The sequence below is a fragment of the Sapajus apella genome, unplaced genomic scaffold (assembly GCF_009761245.1).
Source record: "Sapajus apella isolate SASKATOON/1434 unplaced genomic scaffold, GSC_monkey_1.0 scaffold5, whole genome shotgun sequence".
Taxonomy (NCBI): Eukaryota; Metazoa; Chordata; class Mammalia; order Primates; family Cebidae; genus Sapajus; species Sapajus apella.
In genome coordinates this window covers 41,176,106-41,189,842 of record NW_022436945.1, presented here as the reverse complement: position 1 = coordinate 41,189,842, position 13,737 = coordinate 41,176,106, and the positions used below count along the sequence as shown (strand labels likewise).

The 13,737-nt window shown below is 42.3% G+C and overlaps 1 protein-coding gene across 4 annotated transcripts in view; it reads left to right on the top strand.

The window, feature by feature from the left end:
- Positions 1 to 12,921, top strand: part of KDR (kinase insert domain receptor) — a 48,612-nt gene extending 35,691 nt beyond the window's left edge. The window contains exons 23-30 of one of the 4 annotated variants that reach the window (XM_032274228.1): positions 989 to 1,111; positions 1,572 to 1,683; positions 1,907 to 2,006; positions 2,411 to 2,516; positions 3,652 to 3,803; positions 8,751 to 8,850; positions 9,343 to 9,428; positions 11,231 to 12,921. In XM_032274228.1, coding sequence (XP_032130119.1) covers positions 989 to 1,111; positions 1,572 to 1,683; positions 1,907 to 2,006; positions 2,411 to 2,516; positions 3,652 to 3,803; positions 8,751 to 8,850; positions 9,343 to 9,428; positions 11,231 to 11,453 — 1,002 coding nt within the window. In that variant the 3' untranslated portion in view covers positions 11,454 to 12,921. Of the gene's footprint in view, positions 1 to 988; positions 1,112 to 1,571; positions 1,684 to 1,906; positions 2,007 to 2,410; positions 2,517 to 3,651; positions 3,804 to 4,424; positions 4,493 to 5,444; positions 5,729 to 8,750; positions 8,851 to 9,342; positions 9,429 to 11,230 lie in introns of those variants that run through there. The other 3 variants (XM_032274230.1, XM_032274229.1, XM_032274231.1) reach the window with 3 other exon arrangements.
- The last annotated feature ends 816 nt before the right edge of the window (positions 12,922 to 13,737 follow it).

Here is a 13,737-nt window from a genome sequence, read left to right as displayed (position 1 = left end):
CCAGCCTGGTCATCATGATGAAACCCTGTCTCTACTAAAAATACAAAAATTAGCTGGGTGTGGTGGTGCACGCCTGTGGTCCCAGCTACTTGGGAGGCAGAGGCAGAATTGCTTGAACCTGGGAGGTGGAGGTCGCAGTAAGACAAGATTGCACCACTGCCCTGCAGCCTGGGTGACAGAGATTCCTTCTCAAAAAAACAAAAAAGAAAGAAAAAAAAGAAAAGAAAAAGTTTGATTCATTTCTTGTGCTCCCTAAGACTCATTTTCTTATAAAGTATCACGTGGAGTTAAAGCTGCCGAGTAGTAGGAAGTTAGATGAAGTTTAGAGGATACACAGAAAGGGGAAACGAAGAAGCTAAAAGGAAGAGAAAGAAAGCCAAGGTGAATCTCATTTTATTGTTAGTGCTCTAGAGAATCAACCTGACTCTTGTTAGGCCGAAATTGCCTTAATAGACCTTTATGATAACGCAGCACTTTGAAATCAGCGGAAGCCCCACTGGGAAGTGTTTATCAGAGCCAGTTGGGCTTCAGCTTCATACAGAAGGGGGAAACCAACAAAGAGCACTAAACCAATGAGAGCCCCTTGTTTCTGATTTCCGTGCATTCATTCAAATAATAAATGCCATTCTGGGACCTCCTTAGAATAACACGTTTTTAACCAAATATGGGGCCAGGCAAAAGGGATGTGTGGATGTGACCAGAAACACATTTTTAATTGTGTCCTACAGAAGCCTGTTTATGATTCCATCATCATATTATAACTTAATTATTTAACTCCAAAGGCTGGGGCTGTTTATGGAATAAGCAGATGTGTGTCTCAGCAAAGCTCAGAGAGTTTTTTACTTCAGTGTTGATAAAAGGTACTAACCCAGTCCTTGTTAATCAGTTGGCTTTCTGATGTGGGATTTTTTTTGAAGCATGAGATCACAACAGATGTGAAAGAGATCAGCTGTGCTGAGAACTAATGCACACACAATTCTCTTTGCAGTGTATCCACAGGGACCTGGCAGCACGAAATATCCTCTTATCAGAGAAGAACGTGGTTAAAATCTGTGACTTTGGCTTGGCCCGGGATATCTATAAAGACCCAGATTACGTCAGAAAAGGAGATGTAAGTTTCAAACATGAACCCAGTGCTCTGTTAAGTAACAGAATTAAAACTACTGGCTGGGTGCTGTGGCTCACACCTGTAATCCCAGCACTTAGGGATGCCAAGGCAGGCGGATCACCTGAGGTTGGGAGTTTGATACCAGCCTGACCAACATGGAGAACCCTCATCTCTACTAAAAATACAAAATTAGCGGGGCTCATGCCTATAATCCTAGCTACTCAGGAGGCGGAGGTAGGAGAATTGCTTGAACCCAGGAGGCAGAGGTTGCAGTGAGCCGAGATTGCACCACTGCACTACAGCCTGGGCAACAGAGCGAGACTCTATCTCAAAAAACAAACAAACAAAAAAAACAACTAAATTTCTCGTAGTGAGCTTCAGGACCTGTGTTCAGGAACAAAGGAAGTTTTTTCTTCAGATATTTGCTTATTTGGGTTCTGAGTCCTTGTCTTCTATCCCGTAGGCTCGCCTCCCTTTGAAATGGATGGCCCCGGAAACAATTTTTGACAGAGTGTACACAATCCAGAGTGATGTCTGGTCTTTTGGTGTTTTGCTGTGGGAAATATTTTCCTTAGGTGAGTCATTTCTCTTTGTCCTTCCATCCAGACTCCAAAGAGAATGACAAAATTTGCCTTTTTCTCTCCTGTACTTCACATCTATCAGGTAAAACTTCCTGGAAGCTTTGAAAACAAACAACAAAAAAAGATAAATACATAGGTGATGAGGATGTGCAAGACTCAGGCTCAGGGCTTTCTATAAGAGGAAATCAAAGAATGGCTCCTCCCTCTTTTATTCTAGGTGCTTCTCCATATCCTGGGGTAAAGATTGATGAAGAATTTTGTAGGCGATTGAAAGAAGGAACTAGAATGAGGGCCCCCGATTATACTACACCAGAAATGTAAGACTTTAAGAAGTATTCCTCTGTTCTCTTTCTTTGCTCACAAGTTTTCCTAGCCTGGAAGTCTTTCCATTATTTAAACCTTCTTCATGGCCCAGTTAGTGTCCTGCTTTTACTTTGAGGCCTTTCTTGATAATTTCAAGCATGGAGTCATCCCTTCTTGAAAAGAATTTTATTATTCAAAGCAACCAGTTAGTTTTTACTAGATGTTGCTTTTAATGTTTTCTTTTCTATACACATTGAGCCTCTGGAGTGTGGGGCTCTGTGTCTTACACAGTTTTGTATCCCTATTTAGCATCTCAACTCGTGGTGGGCTCTTTATAAATGTGTATTCATTTAAGTGCTTATTTTCAGCATCCCGGAAGAAAGAGGCATTTAATGAAATCAGTGTTTTGCTGCTCTAGGTACCAGACCATGCTGGACTGCTGGCATGGGGAGCCCAGTCAGAGACCCACGTTTTCAGAGTTGGTGGAGCATTTGGGAAATCTCTTGCAAGCTAATGCTCAGCAGGTTTGTCACCTGTATCCAAGAAGCTTCTACAAAAACTACTTAGATGTCAAGGGCTCCCCTACTGCCTGAACTGTCATCTCATGGCCACCATGTCATCCTCTCAGCACTGAACAATCTACTGTGCTCTTCTTCATCAGAGTAACAATGCTTTTCTAAAAGCTGTAATGACCCTTTTAGACAGACAGGATTCTAATTTCTAACCTGGGAGCAGACCACTCTGATTTCTACCTACTTATCTCTTTGTTATATCTTCAAATGCTCTTCTAAAGTTGAAACAAACCAACAAATATCCGGTTGATCCACAGAAGATCAACAATGGAAGAAATTTCAAGAAATTCTAATAAATTCTGCAGTCAAAAATACATCTAAGCTATGCAAAAGAGATGGTTTCTGCCTTGGTACCATCCCAGGCTCTTATAACTTCCACTGGAAGGTTTTGGAGTTGTAGTCTTTGCTACCAGAACGTTATTTAATCTCCAGTCAATGCCTTTTACTGCAATGGAAGCCAATTTCCTCTTTCTTTTCTTTTGAACAGCTGGGGGACACTAGGTCAGCTCTATTTTTATCAATAAACCTCCCAAACATTTACAGGTATCCAATAGCCCTTTATTTCTTTTTCTAGATGCAATACTATTTCTTTTTCTAGATGCAATACTATTCAATTGTGCAAACTTTTCTCAGAAGACCCATTTTCTTACCCATTTATTGCTTTTCTTTAGACTGTCATCACTTTTTCCATTGCCTTGAAATGTGGAGGCTAACACTGGATACCATGCCCTCTGAAGCGCTTGCTTGTGTGGTTAGGGCTTTGTGAAGGAGCGATTTTTTGTTCTCCGTAGCTCCGTGTGTTCTGTTGTTACCTCTCTGACCACAGCCTGCGTTCTCTTCATTGTAACTGCCTTCCCTGTGGGCTCCTTACCCATCTTGTTTTTAACTCTCCCCTGTAATATACCTTCCATTTCAATGCCCTTTTGTTTCTGATGCATGATTTGTAACGTTGTCTTAAAGTTCTGTGTTCAGATATGAAAGCCACACACCCTATGTAGCCAAGAAGCCCCCGTGGCCTTTGTTTTTCATGAAAAGGCACTTGAAGAACAGAAGCCATAACAACAGTCTTCTGTGTTTATTGTTTCAGGATGGCAAGGACTACATCGTTCTTCCGATATCAGAGACTTTGAGCATGGAAGAGGATTCTGGACTCTCTCTGCCCACGTCACCTGTTTCCTGTATGGAGGAGGAGGAAGTATGTGACCCCAAATTCCATTATGACAACACAGCAGGAATCAGGTAGTGTATATGGCCTAACATCCCCTGGGGGAGGGTGACTTCAAGGCCATCTTGGGGAGGGGGATTGGAAGTGGAAGGAAGACCTTGTCTAAGGCTACTGCATTATCCCACTTCCACGTAACCTTAGCCCTGAGGCTAACATAATGGGGAATGCTCCTGCAAGAGGGCCTGGGTAGGTGTGCTTCCTCCCATCTGTAGCCCACGCTGCTGCCACAGCATTGCCTTTAAGAATTTCAAGCCCTGCAGCTGCAATAGCTGGAATGCCACAGTTTGTTAATCTCCAGAATAAAGAGACCAGTTTTACAAAGACATCTGCATTTAAATTATCCCCATGTACGCTTTTATTAATGTGAATTAAATGGCTTAGGAGAGATTCAGAAGAGAAGAGTTCTGTGCATGCATGAGAACATACTTATGGCTCTCTGGCACGGGTACAGAATGCCATGGGTCTGTGTCCTGAATTAGACTGGACACTGCATCTCAGAAGCCCCTCCCAAGTCTGAGTTTCAGCATTGTATTTGCATAATGGGATGTCTGGGCTTATTTAAAACACATGCACCGCAGTCCTTTCCTGATTTGCAGAGGGGTTCTGAAGGCAGCTTTCTTTTTTCTCTCTCCCAGCACCTGTGCATAAGGAAAGAGTTGGTGTGGTTTTCTACAATATGATATTAAAATTGCCTTTTACTAAGGCTGAGACTGCTTCACTTTGCTTTGTTTCTTTACCAGCCCCTTTGGGTGTTTTCCTTCGTTAACTGGAGCCCCTGACAGCACGGGTCCAGCCTGCCAGCCTGAGTGTGCCGGGCTGCAGTGAGGGCAGGGAGCTCTCTCATGTCCAGAACTTGGCCAGGTTGCCACATGGCAGGGAATGCTAAGGGGAACTCGTGAACAGTTTGCCCCCTAGAGTCATGCGGGGCAGCAGGAACACTGATGAGGAGGAAGAAAGCTTAGAAGCCAGCAAGTGAGCTGACCATTCCACCGAAGCCAAAAGCATTAGGCATATTTTTAAAGAACTTTGCCATGTGTTATCAGATGCTGCCCATATCGAAACACTCAGAGCCAGGCAAGGTAGAAACAATGATCTTTTTTTTGGATGTATTGTCGATCACGAGGCTCAATTCTATTACCTGAGGGCAGTATAAAATTGTCGTTAAAGATGAGGTATTAGAGTCAGATAGAACTGAGTAGGACCCCCGAGTTTGCCTTTTAGCAGCTGTGTGACTTGGGGTGAATTATCTAGCCTCTCCCTCAGTTTCCTTATTTGTGAAATGAGACAAGGCCAGTGTTGCTATTTGAAATGAATGTTTTGAGAGTTGTAAGATAAAATCTATTTCTAAGCACCTCTCCCTTGAAAGCACTCAGTAAAAGATCCTATTAAGCGAGCCGCTTAAAATCACATCCTTGAGATGAATCCAGTTCCTCTGATGCCTAAGTCCGTGCTATTTCCTCCCATGCCAAGGGGGGCCCTCAGAGAGAAACAGTAACAAAATGAGACTAGGGTTCCACTCCTGTGTTTACACGTTTCCAACGCAAGTTCAGCCGGCCTTTTGGTGTGACAATTGTTCTCACACACTATTATTGCCTCCCCCTTTATCAGAAAGCCATTTGATCATGAACTATATTCCATGTGTTTTCTGTGACCAGATCGAGTGATGATCTGAGTCGGCAGCCTCCTGGCTCGCCGGGTGCTCTGCATATGGTGCTGAGCAGGAGATGAAGTCATGTTTGGGTAATGGAAGCACCGAATACGATGCTGGATCTATAAAAGGACTGCTAACGTTTATCCCCAGAAGCGTGGACAAATGTGACACCGCACTGCCAGCACAGGCCTGGCTCCTATTTTCTGTGATTTTTGAATTGGTTTTTCCAGTCCAGTTTCGCTTTTATCCAGCCATAATTTGAAAAATAAAATGGAAATTAGAATCTTTTGTCTGCATCTCCTCTCAACCTCCTCCACCTTTATTTTTTCCTTAAAAATAAAACTCACGGTCACATTTTAATCATCTGGTTTCAAAGAAAAGCAGATAGAGGCATTTGCACATGGCATGCTTCATTCTGTTCCTCTCCTGGGGTTCTGCGTCTCTGGGGAGAAGGAGTTGAGGCTGGGGTACTTCTCAGGGGGCTTGTTCCATCCTCTTAGGCATTTCTGGCCAAGTACAAAAGCTGAGCAGTCTTTCTCACTTGCTTCCTCCTTCTAATTTTCAATTCCGTTGCGTTATAAATAGAGCTGGACAGAGATATCACTGTGGGAGCTAGCCTCATGATTTGTTGCCCCTTTAAACCATATGAAAAATATTTACTTAGCATTTATTTAGAGAAAAGGCTGATAAGTGTGTGGGGAAAGACCACTTACGTCTAGACTTAGCTTTGTCTCTAATTTCCCCTGTGGATCAGCTCTGGTCTCAAGTTTGCATGCTTCCTGCAAGAAAGCACATACCCACTGGGCTCATCTTTCTTTGAGGGCAGTTTGGGGACCATCTACCATTGCTCTGTCATTTTCTCTGGGAGTTTCACCTCCCACATCAAGCAGCTTTTCGGAAATTTCTTTGCAGTTCTCTTTTAGAGAACTGGTTTTGGTCTTGGTGCATGCCATTTTCTCCATTTTGGCTAATTGTTGGTGATGATTAAATGCCCCTTGTAGATTGATGCTTGGGATAGCCTGCTAGCTAGGTATTCCTGAATTTGACCCTGCCATTAGACTGCTTGAAGTGGGACTGTCCTTTCTGTACTTTTTGTCTGTTTCATACCTGACGCTTACACCCCCCACCCTGCCCACTGCATGACAAGAGAACAGCACTGTGTACATACTGGGTGCTTAATAAAGGCTTGAACAATCGTGTCTGCTGTTTTCTTCTTCCTTTTCCTCCTGATACTCTTCCAAGGGAGTCTGTATGGAGTAGAGGAAAACAAAACAGAAAGTTCACATGGGCTTTGGTTTCTGAAGGTCAAAGTTTGAGTCCCAGTTCTGCCTTTTATTAGCCATTTTCTCCCTAATCCTTGGCTCCCTTATCTGCAAGGGGGAAATAGTTAAAAGATCTATTTCTCTGTCTTATGAGGAACAGAGGCATCCATTGTCCGTGGATATGCTTTGTCAATCGTGAAAGGATCATGCCATTTAAAAAATTGCTGGAATCAGAATTTAAGGAGCTGCCCTTTCTAAGGCAACTGAATTATCATCCAAACTCACCAATTCTAGTTGATTCTATCCCCTAGATATCTCTAGAATGAGCCTACATCACCAAACCCCATGGGCATTCCGTTTTTCTAGCCAAGCTCTCCTGAGGAAGTGCAGTATCCCTCTCATGGGCCTTACACCTCTAGTCTTACCCTTTCCAATCCAGAGTCAACTCTCTACACGGCAGATCTGATCTTGTCAATCCCATGCTTAAAACCCTTCAGTGGCTCCTCATTGCCCTCAAAATAATAATTCATACATTCCAGTTATGTGCTTTTGGATAAGTTCCTCAACTTTTTTATGCCTCGGGCTCCTCATCTGAAAAGTTGGGATAGTAATACTCACCCCTAAGAGGTACCGTGGTAAGCAAGATATGAGATGCTGCTTAAACAGCATCTGGCAGAGTGCTGGGCATGTGGCAGATTATCAGCGGGGGCTTCCTGAACAAGTGAATGAAGGAATGATTGACTACGGTACCAGTCGTTTTTGATAACCATTACTTTTAGGGGCTGGACTTATGAGAAAGCAGGCTATCTTGCACCCTGTATATCATATCCTCTAACTTGTGGAGTATTCTGAGTGAGGATGTCACCAGTAAATCTCATTCTCTCTTCTCTGTATAGGGAGGAGCCAGCCTCTTGGGGTAGGGGAGAGAGACTCAATTTCCATTCTTCTCATTTGGCCCAAGGTCTATGCAACATGTTCCAGAAGGCTGCTTGTACTGGGAAGGAGGCTGGTATAGGAATGAAGAGTGTATTTTCTGAGTTGGTGGGTCTTTCACTCTACTTGGGCTGTAAGCGATTTTGATGGGATCACCTAGACTCACCCAAAGCCAAATGACCAGGAAGGAGCACTCCCAAGAAGGAGAGGATCTGTTTTCTGACAAGTCTTATTCTTTGGACTCCTGAAGGAAGCTTTGGAATTCAAAGGAAGAAAATGAGCTTTGTTTGAGAATCATTATTCTTCCTTAGAACAATAAGCGCAACGTTCTCCATGTCGCTCATCTTCCCAACATCCCTGTGAGCTAGGGTGGGAGTGCTACTGCCAACACATCTTACAGATGGGACAAGAGGGGCACGGAAATATTCATGACTTTCTCAAGTTTCTGCAGTCAGTGGTAGACTCTGAAATAGGCAAAATATCTTGTGACTCTCAAACCACTGCTCTTTCCTGAGACAGCAGCTCTAGAGGCTAAAACCAGGGGACAGTGAGACTCAGCCCACCTTCCCTTTGCACACTAAGCTTCTGTTACATGGAGGAGGAAGAGATTGCCTTCAAATCACTGCTGGGTTCAGTATTCTTTAGGAGACCTTCAGATGTTTCCTCTGCCCATCTTTCCTTGAACAGTTGCTCTGTGAGCATTATCCAGAAAACCTTTCCCAGGAGATGGTCAGACAGATGTGAAACACTCGGTAATGTATCCAGAGCCCACTGGAGGAATCCCAGGCAATCAGGAAGCCAAGTAGAAGGCAGTTGATCACTCCATCTGCTGTTGTTGTCTTCAGTCCAGGGCTGGACCTCAGAAGTAGAATTCAAAAGAACAGGCTCATCGAGACTCTTTAGTTATATTATACTTTTAAATGGAGTTTCTCAGGAAATTAAGCTTTCCATGTGTGCTAGCAGAGAAAGATTTTTATTTTGTTTTGTTTTTCTAAAGGATGTTTTGAAGGTTGCTATTAAACTTGTGGCTGAAAGATAATGAACTTATGTATCACTTGTGGTATCTTGTGGCCAAATATACCACCAGTAAAATATAAATATTTGTTCTTTTGCAGTCAGTATCTGCAGAACAGTAAGCGAAAGAGCCGGCCTGTGAGTGTAAAAACATTTGAAGATATCCCATTAGAAGAACCAGAAATAAAAGTAATCCCAGATGTAAGTACACTTTTAAAAATAGTCTTAGAAATAATACAAAGGATGAAACACTAGCTAGATAAATATTAGCCTAAGCATTAAAGTCTTGGGGCCTCATTAGAAGGCTGTCCTTGAGTGTGTGTATTATGGGGTCATTACGAGATGGAACTTTGGTTTTTTTGTAAGTAAAGCCCCTGGTACAAGGTTCAAGACAGTGTAGCTTTCTGACCAATTTCACTAAAGTGGAAGTAGTGTCACGGTGAAGAGAGTGATGGTAACAGGCGTTCTCAGCTGCTGCTTTGTAAATGTTCTCTCCTCCCTGGCCTGTGTCTACTCATAGGAAGCAGTTGCTTCCTTTTGTAGCTTGGACAATTTGTGGCTATGATACCTTTATGTTCTTCCACAGGACCTTATCTGATAGACATGATAGATGGGTTGAGAAATCAGCTTAATTAAATAGTTGGTCATTGTGTACGCTCAATTAATTGTGCCATCTCATTGTCTCTTAAAAAGGACAGCCAGACGGACAGTGGTATGGTTCTTGCCTCAGAAGAGCTGAAAACTTTGGAAGACAGAACCAAATTAGCTCCATCTTTTGGGTAAGACTCAGCCACATTAAAAAGACAAATTTCAATAAAAATTTTTGGCAGGAGCTTAGGACTTTCAATGTAAGTGCAGAATTTTCCCTCTGGGGTCTTTGTTGGTTGGAGAAATTAGCATCAATTTAACAAATAAAAAATGGAAACAAACCACACAATAAAATTAAGTGACAAATCTAAAAATAATCTTAAATAAATTAAAGGATTTGGTCAATTTTTATGAGGATTCATGAATACTAGGGAATTTCTGAGTATATTTACTGTGGTCAGTAGTTTGTATGGTGTTGACTAAATGAAAAGGTCATTGGATGTGATCCCTAAAGCTGTCAATGTGATTAAAATCTTAGTGGACTCAAGAATTTTTAAGCCTGTATACAAATGGGTGCATCTGTGCTTAAGAAGTATGACATATAAATGAGCCAATATCTATTTTTTGAGACATTTAAATATTATTGTCTGAATTAGTATTTAATTATAGTGAAAAGTATTAAAATTGGTTTTAAATATAATCTCCACTCTGTGGTTCAGTAGGAATTTGTAGTTGTCTTGAATACATGCATGTGCTCTTAATATAACAAATAAATGAAAATTTATATTTATAAGAATAATAGGATAAGAGTAGTTATTTATTTGCTGGAGTTTATTTGCTAGGGTATTCTTACCTACAGGTAAGAACAGGGAAGGTTTTGATTTGCTTATAATCTAACTTTTATATAAAATGGGAATACTTACGGGATTTTGAATAATGCTCATACCAAAAAAAAAAAGAAAAGAAAAAAAGCCCAACACATTAAAATGTGCCATTGTGCTATTTTATTGTTTTCTTTAAGGCCCGAGGTAAGAAACTGTGAAAGTCAATGATATGTTTCATTCATTGATTCAAAAAATGTTTATTCAGCAAGTATGTGCCAAGCACCATGCCATTGCTTAAGACACCTGCAGTAGTTTTATTGGGGTTGAATTGAAAGAAAAAATTATATTTCTCATTATTTGAAGTAACTTTTAAACTGTATATAAACGTGGATTAATAAAATTTCTTTTTGCAGTTTTTAACATCAAGAATTTGGGTAAAACACCTATTACCGGGAAAAAACACCTTAGAATGGCTTGTGAAAGTGTAAATCCTCCAGTTTTAGATCAACACTGCCTACATTTCTAAGCTTTGACATGATTACCGTCTGTCAGTATTCCATGCCATTGAAAACATTCTCTGGTTGCTGCTGAGTGACTGGGGTCCTCAGCCCTTCCAAGGAATGTGATTTTGATGAGTAAAAAGCAGTATTTGACATATCTGGCTTGATTGCACACATGCTTCAAGTTATTAAAGCTTAAAGTTGCTCAAGAGCTTTATCACCACCATACACATGCCCCCTAGTTCCCAAATTGCCAGAATGGGAAAAGCACAAGTGAAATGTCAGAACATCCCAAGTTCCTTGAATATCATGCTAGTGGCCCTTTGGCTTCTGTCACTGTATACAAACTCGTCAATCTGCGAGACCATAAACATGTTCCATGGGTTGGGGCCTTTGCATAACTCAGGAGAATTGCCTTTCATCTCATCCGAGGCTTGAAAGACTTGGACCTGAATAAGAGGACTTATCTGCAACTATTAATTCATGCGAGTACCTGAAAATAGACCTTATCCCTGTAAACCTGATATGCTGATTAACAACTGGGAAAGATAGGCGGCTGGGGTCTCCAGGGAGATGGCAGCCCATATGGAGTTGGGAATGGGGTGAGTGTAAAAAGCAAAAGAACTGTCCTCTCTCTGCCAACTCATTTGTTTGCTATTTCTTCCGCAGTGGAATAATACCCAGCAAAAGCAGGGAGTCTGTGGCATCTGAAGGCTCAAACCAGACAAGCGGCTACCAGTCGGGATATCACTCCGATGACACAGACACCACTGTGTACTCCAGTGAGGAAGCAGAACTTTTAAAGCTGGTAGAGATTGGAGTGCAAGCCGGCAGCACAGCCCAGATCCTCCAGCCTGACTCGGGGACCACATTGAGCTCGCCTCCTGTTTAAAAGGAAGCACCCACGCCCCCAACTCCTGGACATCACATGAGAGGTGCTGCTCAGATTTTCAAGTGTTGTTCTTTCCACCACTAGGAAGTAGCCGCATTTGATTTTCATTTCAACAACAACAAAAAAAGACCTCGGACCGCAGGGAGCTAGTCTTCTAGGCATATCCTGGAAGAGGCTTATGACCCAAGAATGTGTCTGTGTCTTCTCCCAGTGTTGACCTGATCCTCTTTTTCATTCATTTATAAAGCATTTATCATGCTCCCTTCTGTGGGTCTCACCATGGGTTAGAACAAAGACGTTCAAGAAATGGCCCCATCCTCAAAGAAGTAGCAGTACCTGGGGAGTTGACACTGCTGCAAAACTAGAAGATAAACCAGGCAATGTAAGTGTTTGAGGTGTTGAAGATGGGAAGGATTTGCAGGGCTGAGGCCCTCCGAGAGGCTTTGCTTAGGATGTCGGTCCCAAGCCAAGCCTTAGTGTGGAATTTGGATTGATAGAAAGGAAGACTAACGTTAGCTTGCTTTGAGGGAGTACTGGAGCCTGCAAATGCATTGTGTTGGCTCTGGTGGAGGTGGGCATGGGGTCTGTTCGGAAATGTAAAGGCTTCAGATGGGGTTTCTGGTTTTAGAAGGTTGCGTGCTCTTCGCATTTGGGCTAAAGGACAGTTCCTTGTGCTGTTTCCGACTCCTAATGAGAGTTCCTTCCAGACCCTTACGTGTCTCCTGGCCAAGGCCCAGGAAGGAAATGATGCAGCTCTGGCTCCCTGTCTCCCAGACTGATCCTTTATTCAGAACACCACAAAGAAAGGACATTCAGCTCGAGGCTCCCTGCCACGTTGAAGAGCTCTGACTGCACAAACCAGCTTCTGGTTTCTTCTGGATGAATACCCTCATATCTGTCTTGATGTGATATGTCTGAGAATGAATGCGGGAGGTTCAGTGTCAAGCTGTGTGTGGTGTCAAAGTTTCAGGAAGGATTTTACCCTTTTGTTCTTTCCCCTGTCCCCCACCCACTCTCACCCCACACCCCATCAGTATTTTAGTTATTTGGCCTCTCCACTCCAGTAAACCTGATTGGGTTTGTTAACTTGCTGAATGATTATTAGCCAGACTTCAAAATTACTTTATAGCCCAAATTATAACATCTATTGTATTGTTTAGACTTTTAACATATAGAGCTATTTCTACTGATTTTTGCCCTTGTTCTGTCTTTTTTTCAAAAAAGAAAATGTGTTTTTTGTTTGGTACCATAGTGTGAAATGCTGGGAACAATGACTGTAAGACATGCTATGGCACATATATTTATAGTCTGTTTATGTAGAAACAAATGTAATATATTAAAGCCTTATATTATATATAATGAACTTTGAACTATTCACATTTTGTATCAGTATTATGTAGCATAACAAAGGTCATAATGCTTTCAGCAATTGATGCCATTTTATTAAAAAAACATTGAAAAACTTGAAGGAATCTTTTTGCAAAGTTGCATTACTGTGTCTATCTTTTCTAAAATGGGGGAGGGCGGTGGCTGGACATAGTGGCTCACACCTAAAAACCCAGCATTTTGGGAGGCCGAGGTGGGAGGATCGCTTGAGTCCAGGAGTTCAAGACCCAGTCTGGCCAACATGGTCAGATTCCATCTCAAAGAAAAAAGGTAAAAATAAAATGGAGAAGAAGAAATCAGACATAATTTCCATGTGGTTGTTTATCACTTTTACTGGTTTCCTTATTCTTCTTATAAGGGATATTTTCATAAACTGGTTATATACTTTATAAACCAATAAATGAATTTGTAGTACAAAGCATGAAGGTAAAATATCACAACTATTTTGAGGTTAAGTATGTCTGATTTAAGGTTTAACTGCTCCTTCCCTCCTCTTCTTCATTGCAAAGAATTCATACATGCACAAACACACATACACTCCCCCACACCCACACCTCCTGGCATCCCAACCCCTCTCACACTCACACCCACACCTCATATCCCCCAAAGCCCCCTTACACACACACACCCCCACACACACCCCACCCCCCACCATCCCCCACACATACCTCCCCACACCCACCCACATACACACAGCTTCACACACACACACCCACACCCATCCACACACGCACACACTGACACACCCAAATCCCCCCCCACACCCACACTCCACACACACATCCACACTTCACACACACATCCACACCCCACAACTGTACCCCACATACACCCACCCACATCCATCCACACGCACACACTCACCCTCCCCCACACTTCTTCATACTCTATTCTGGGC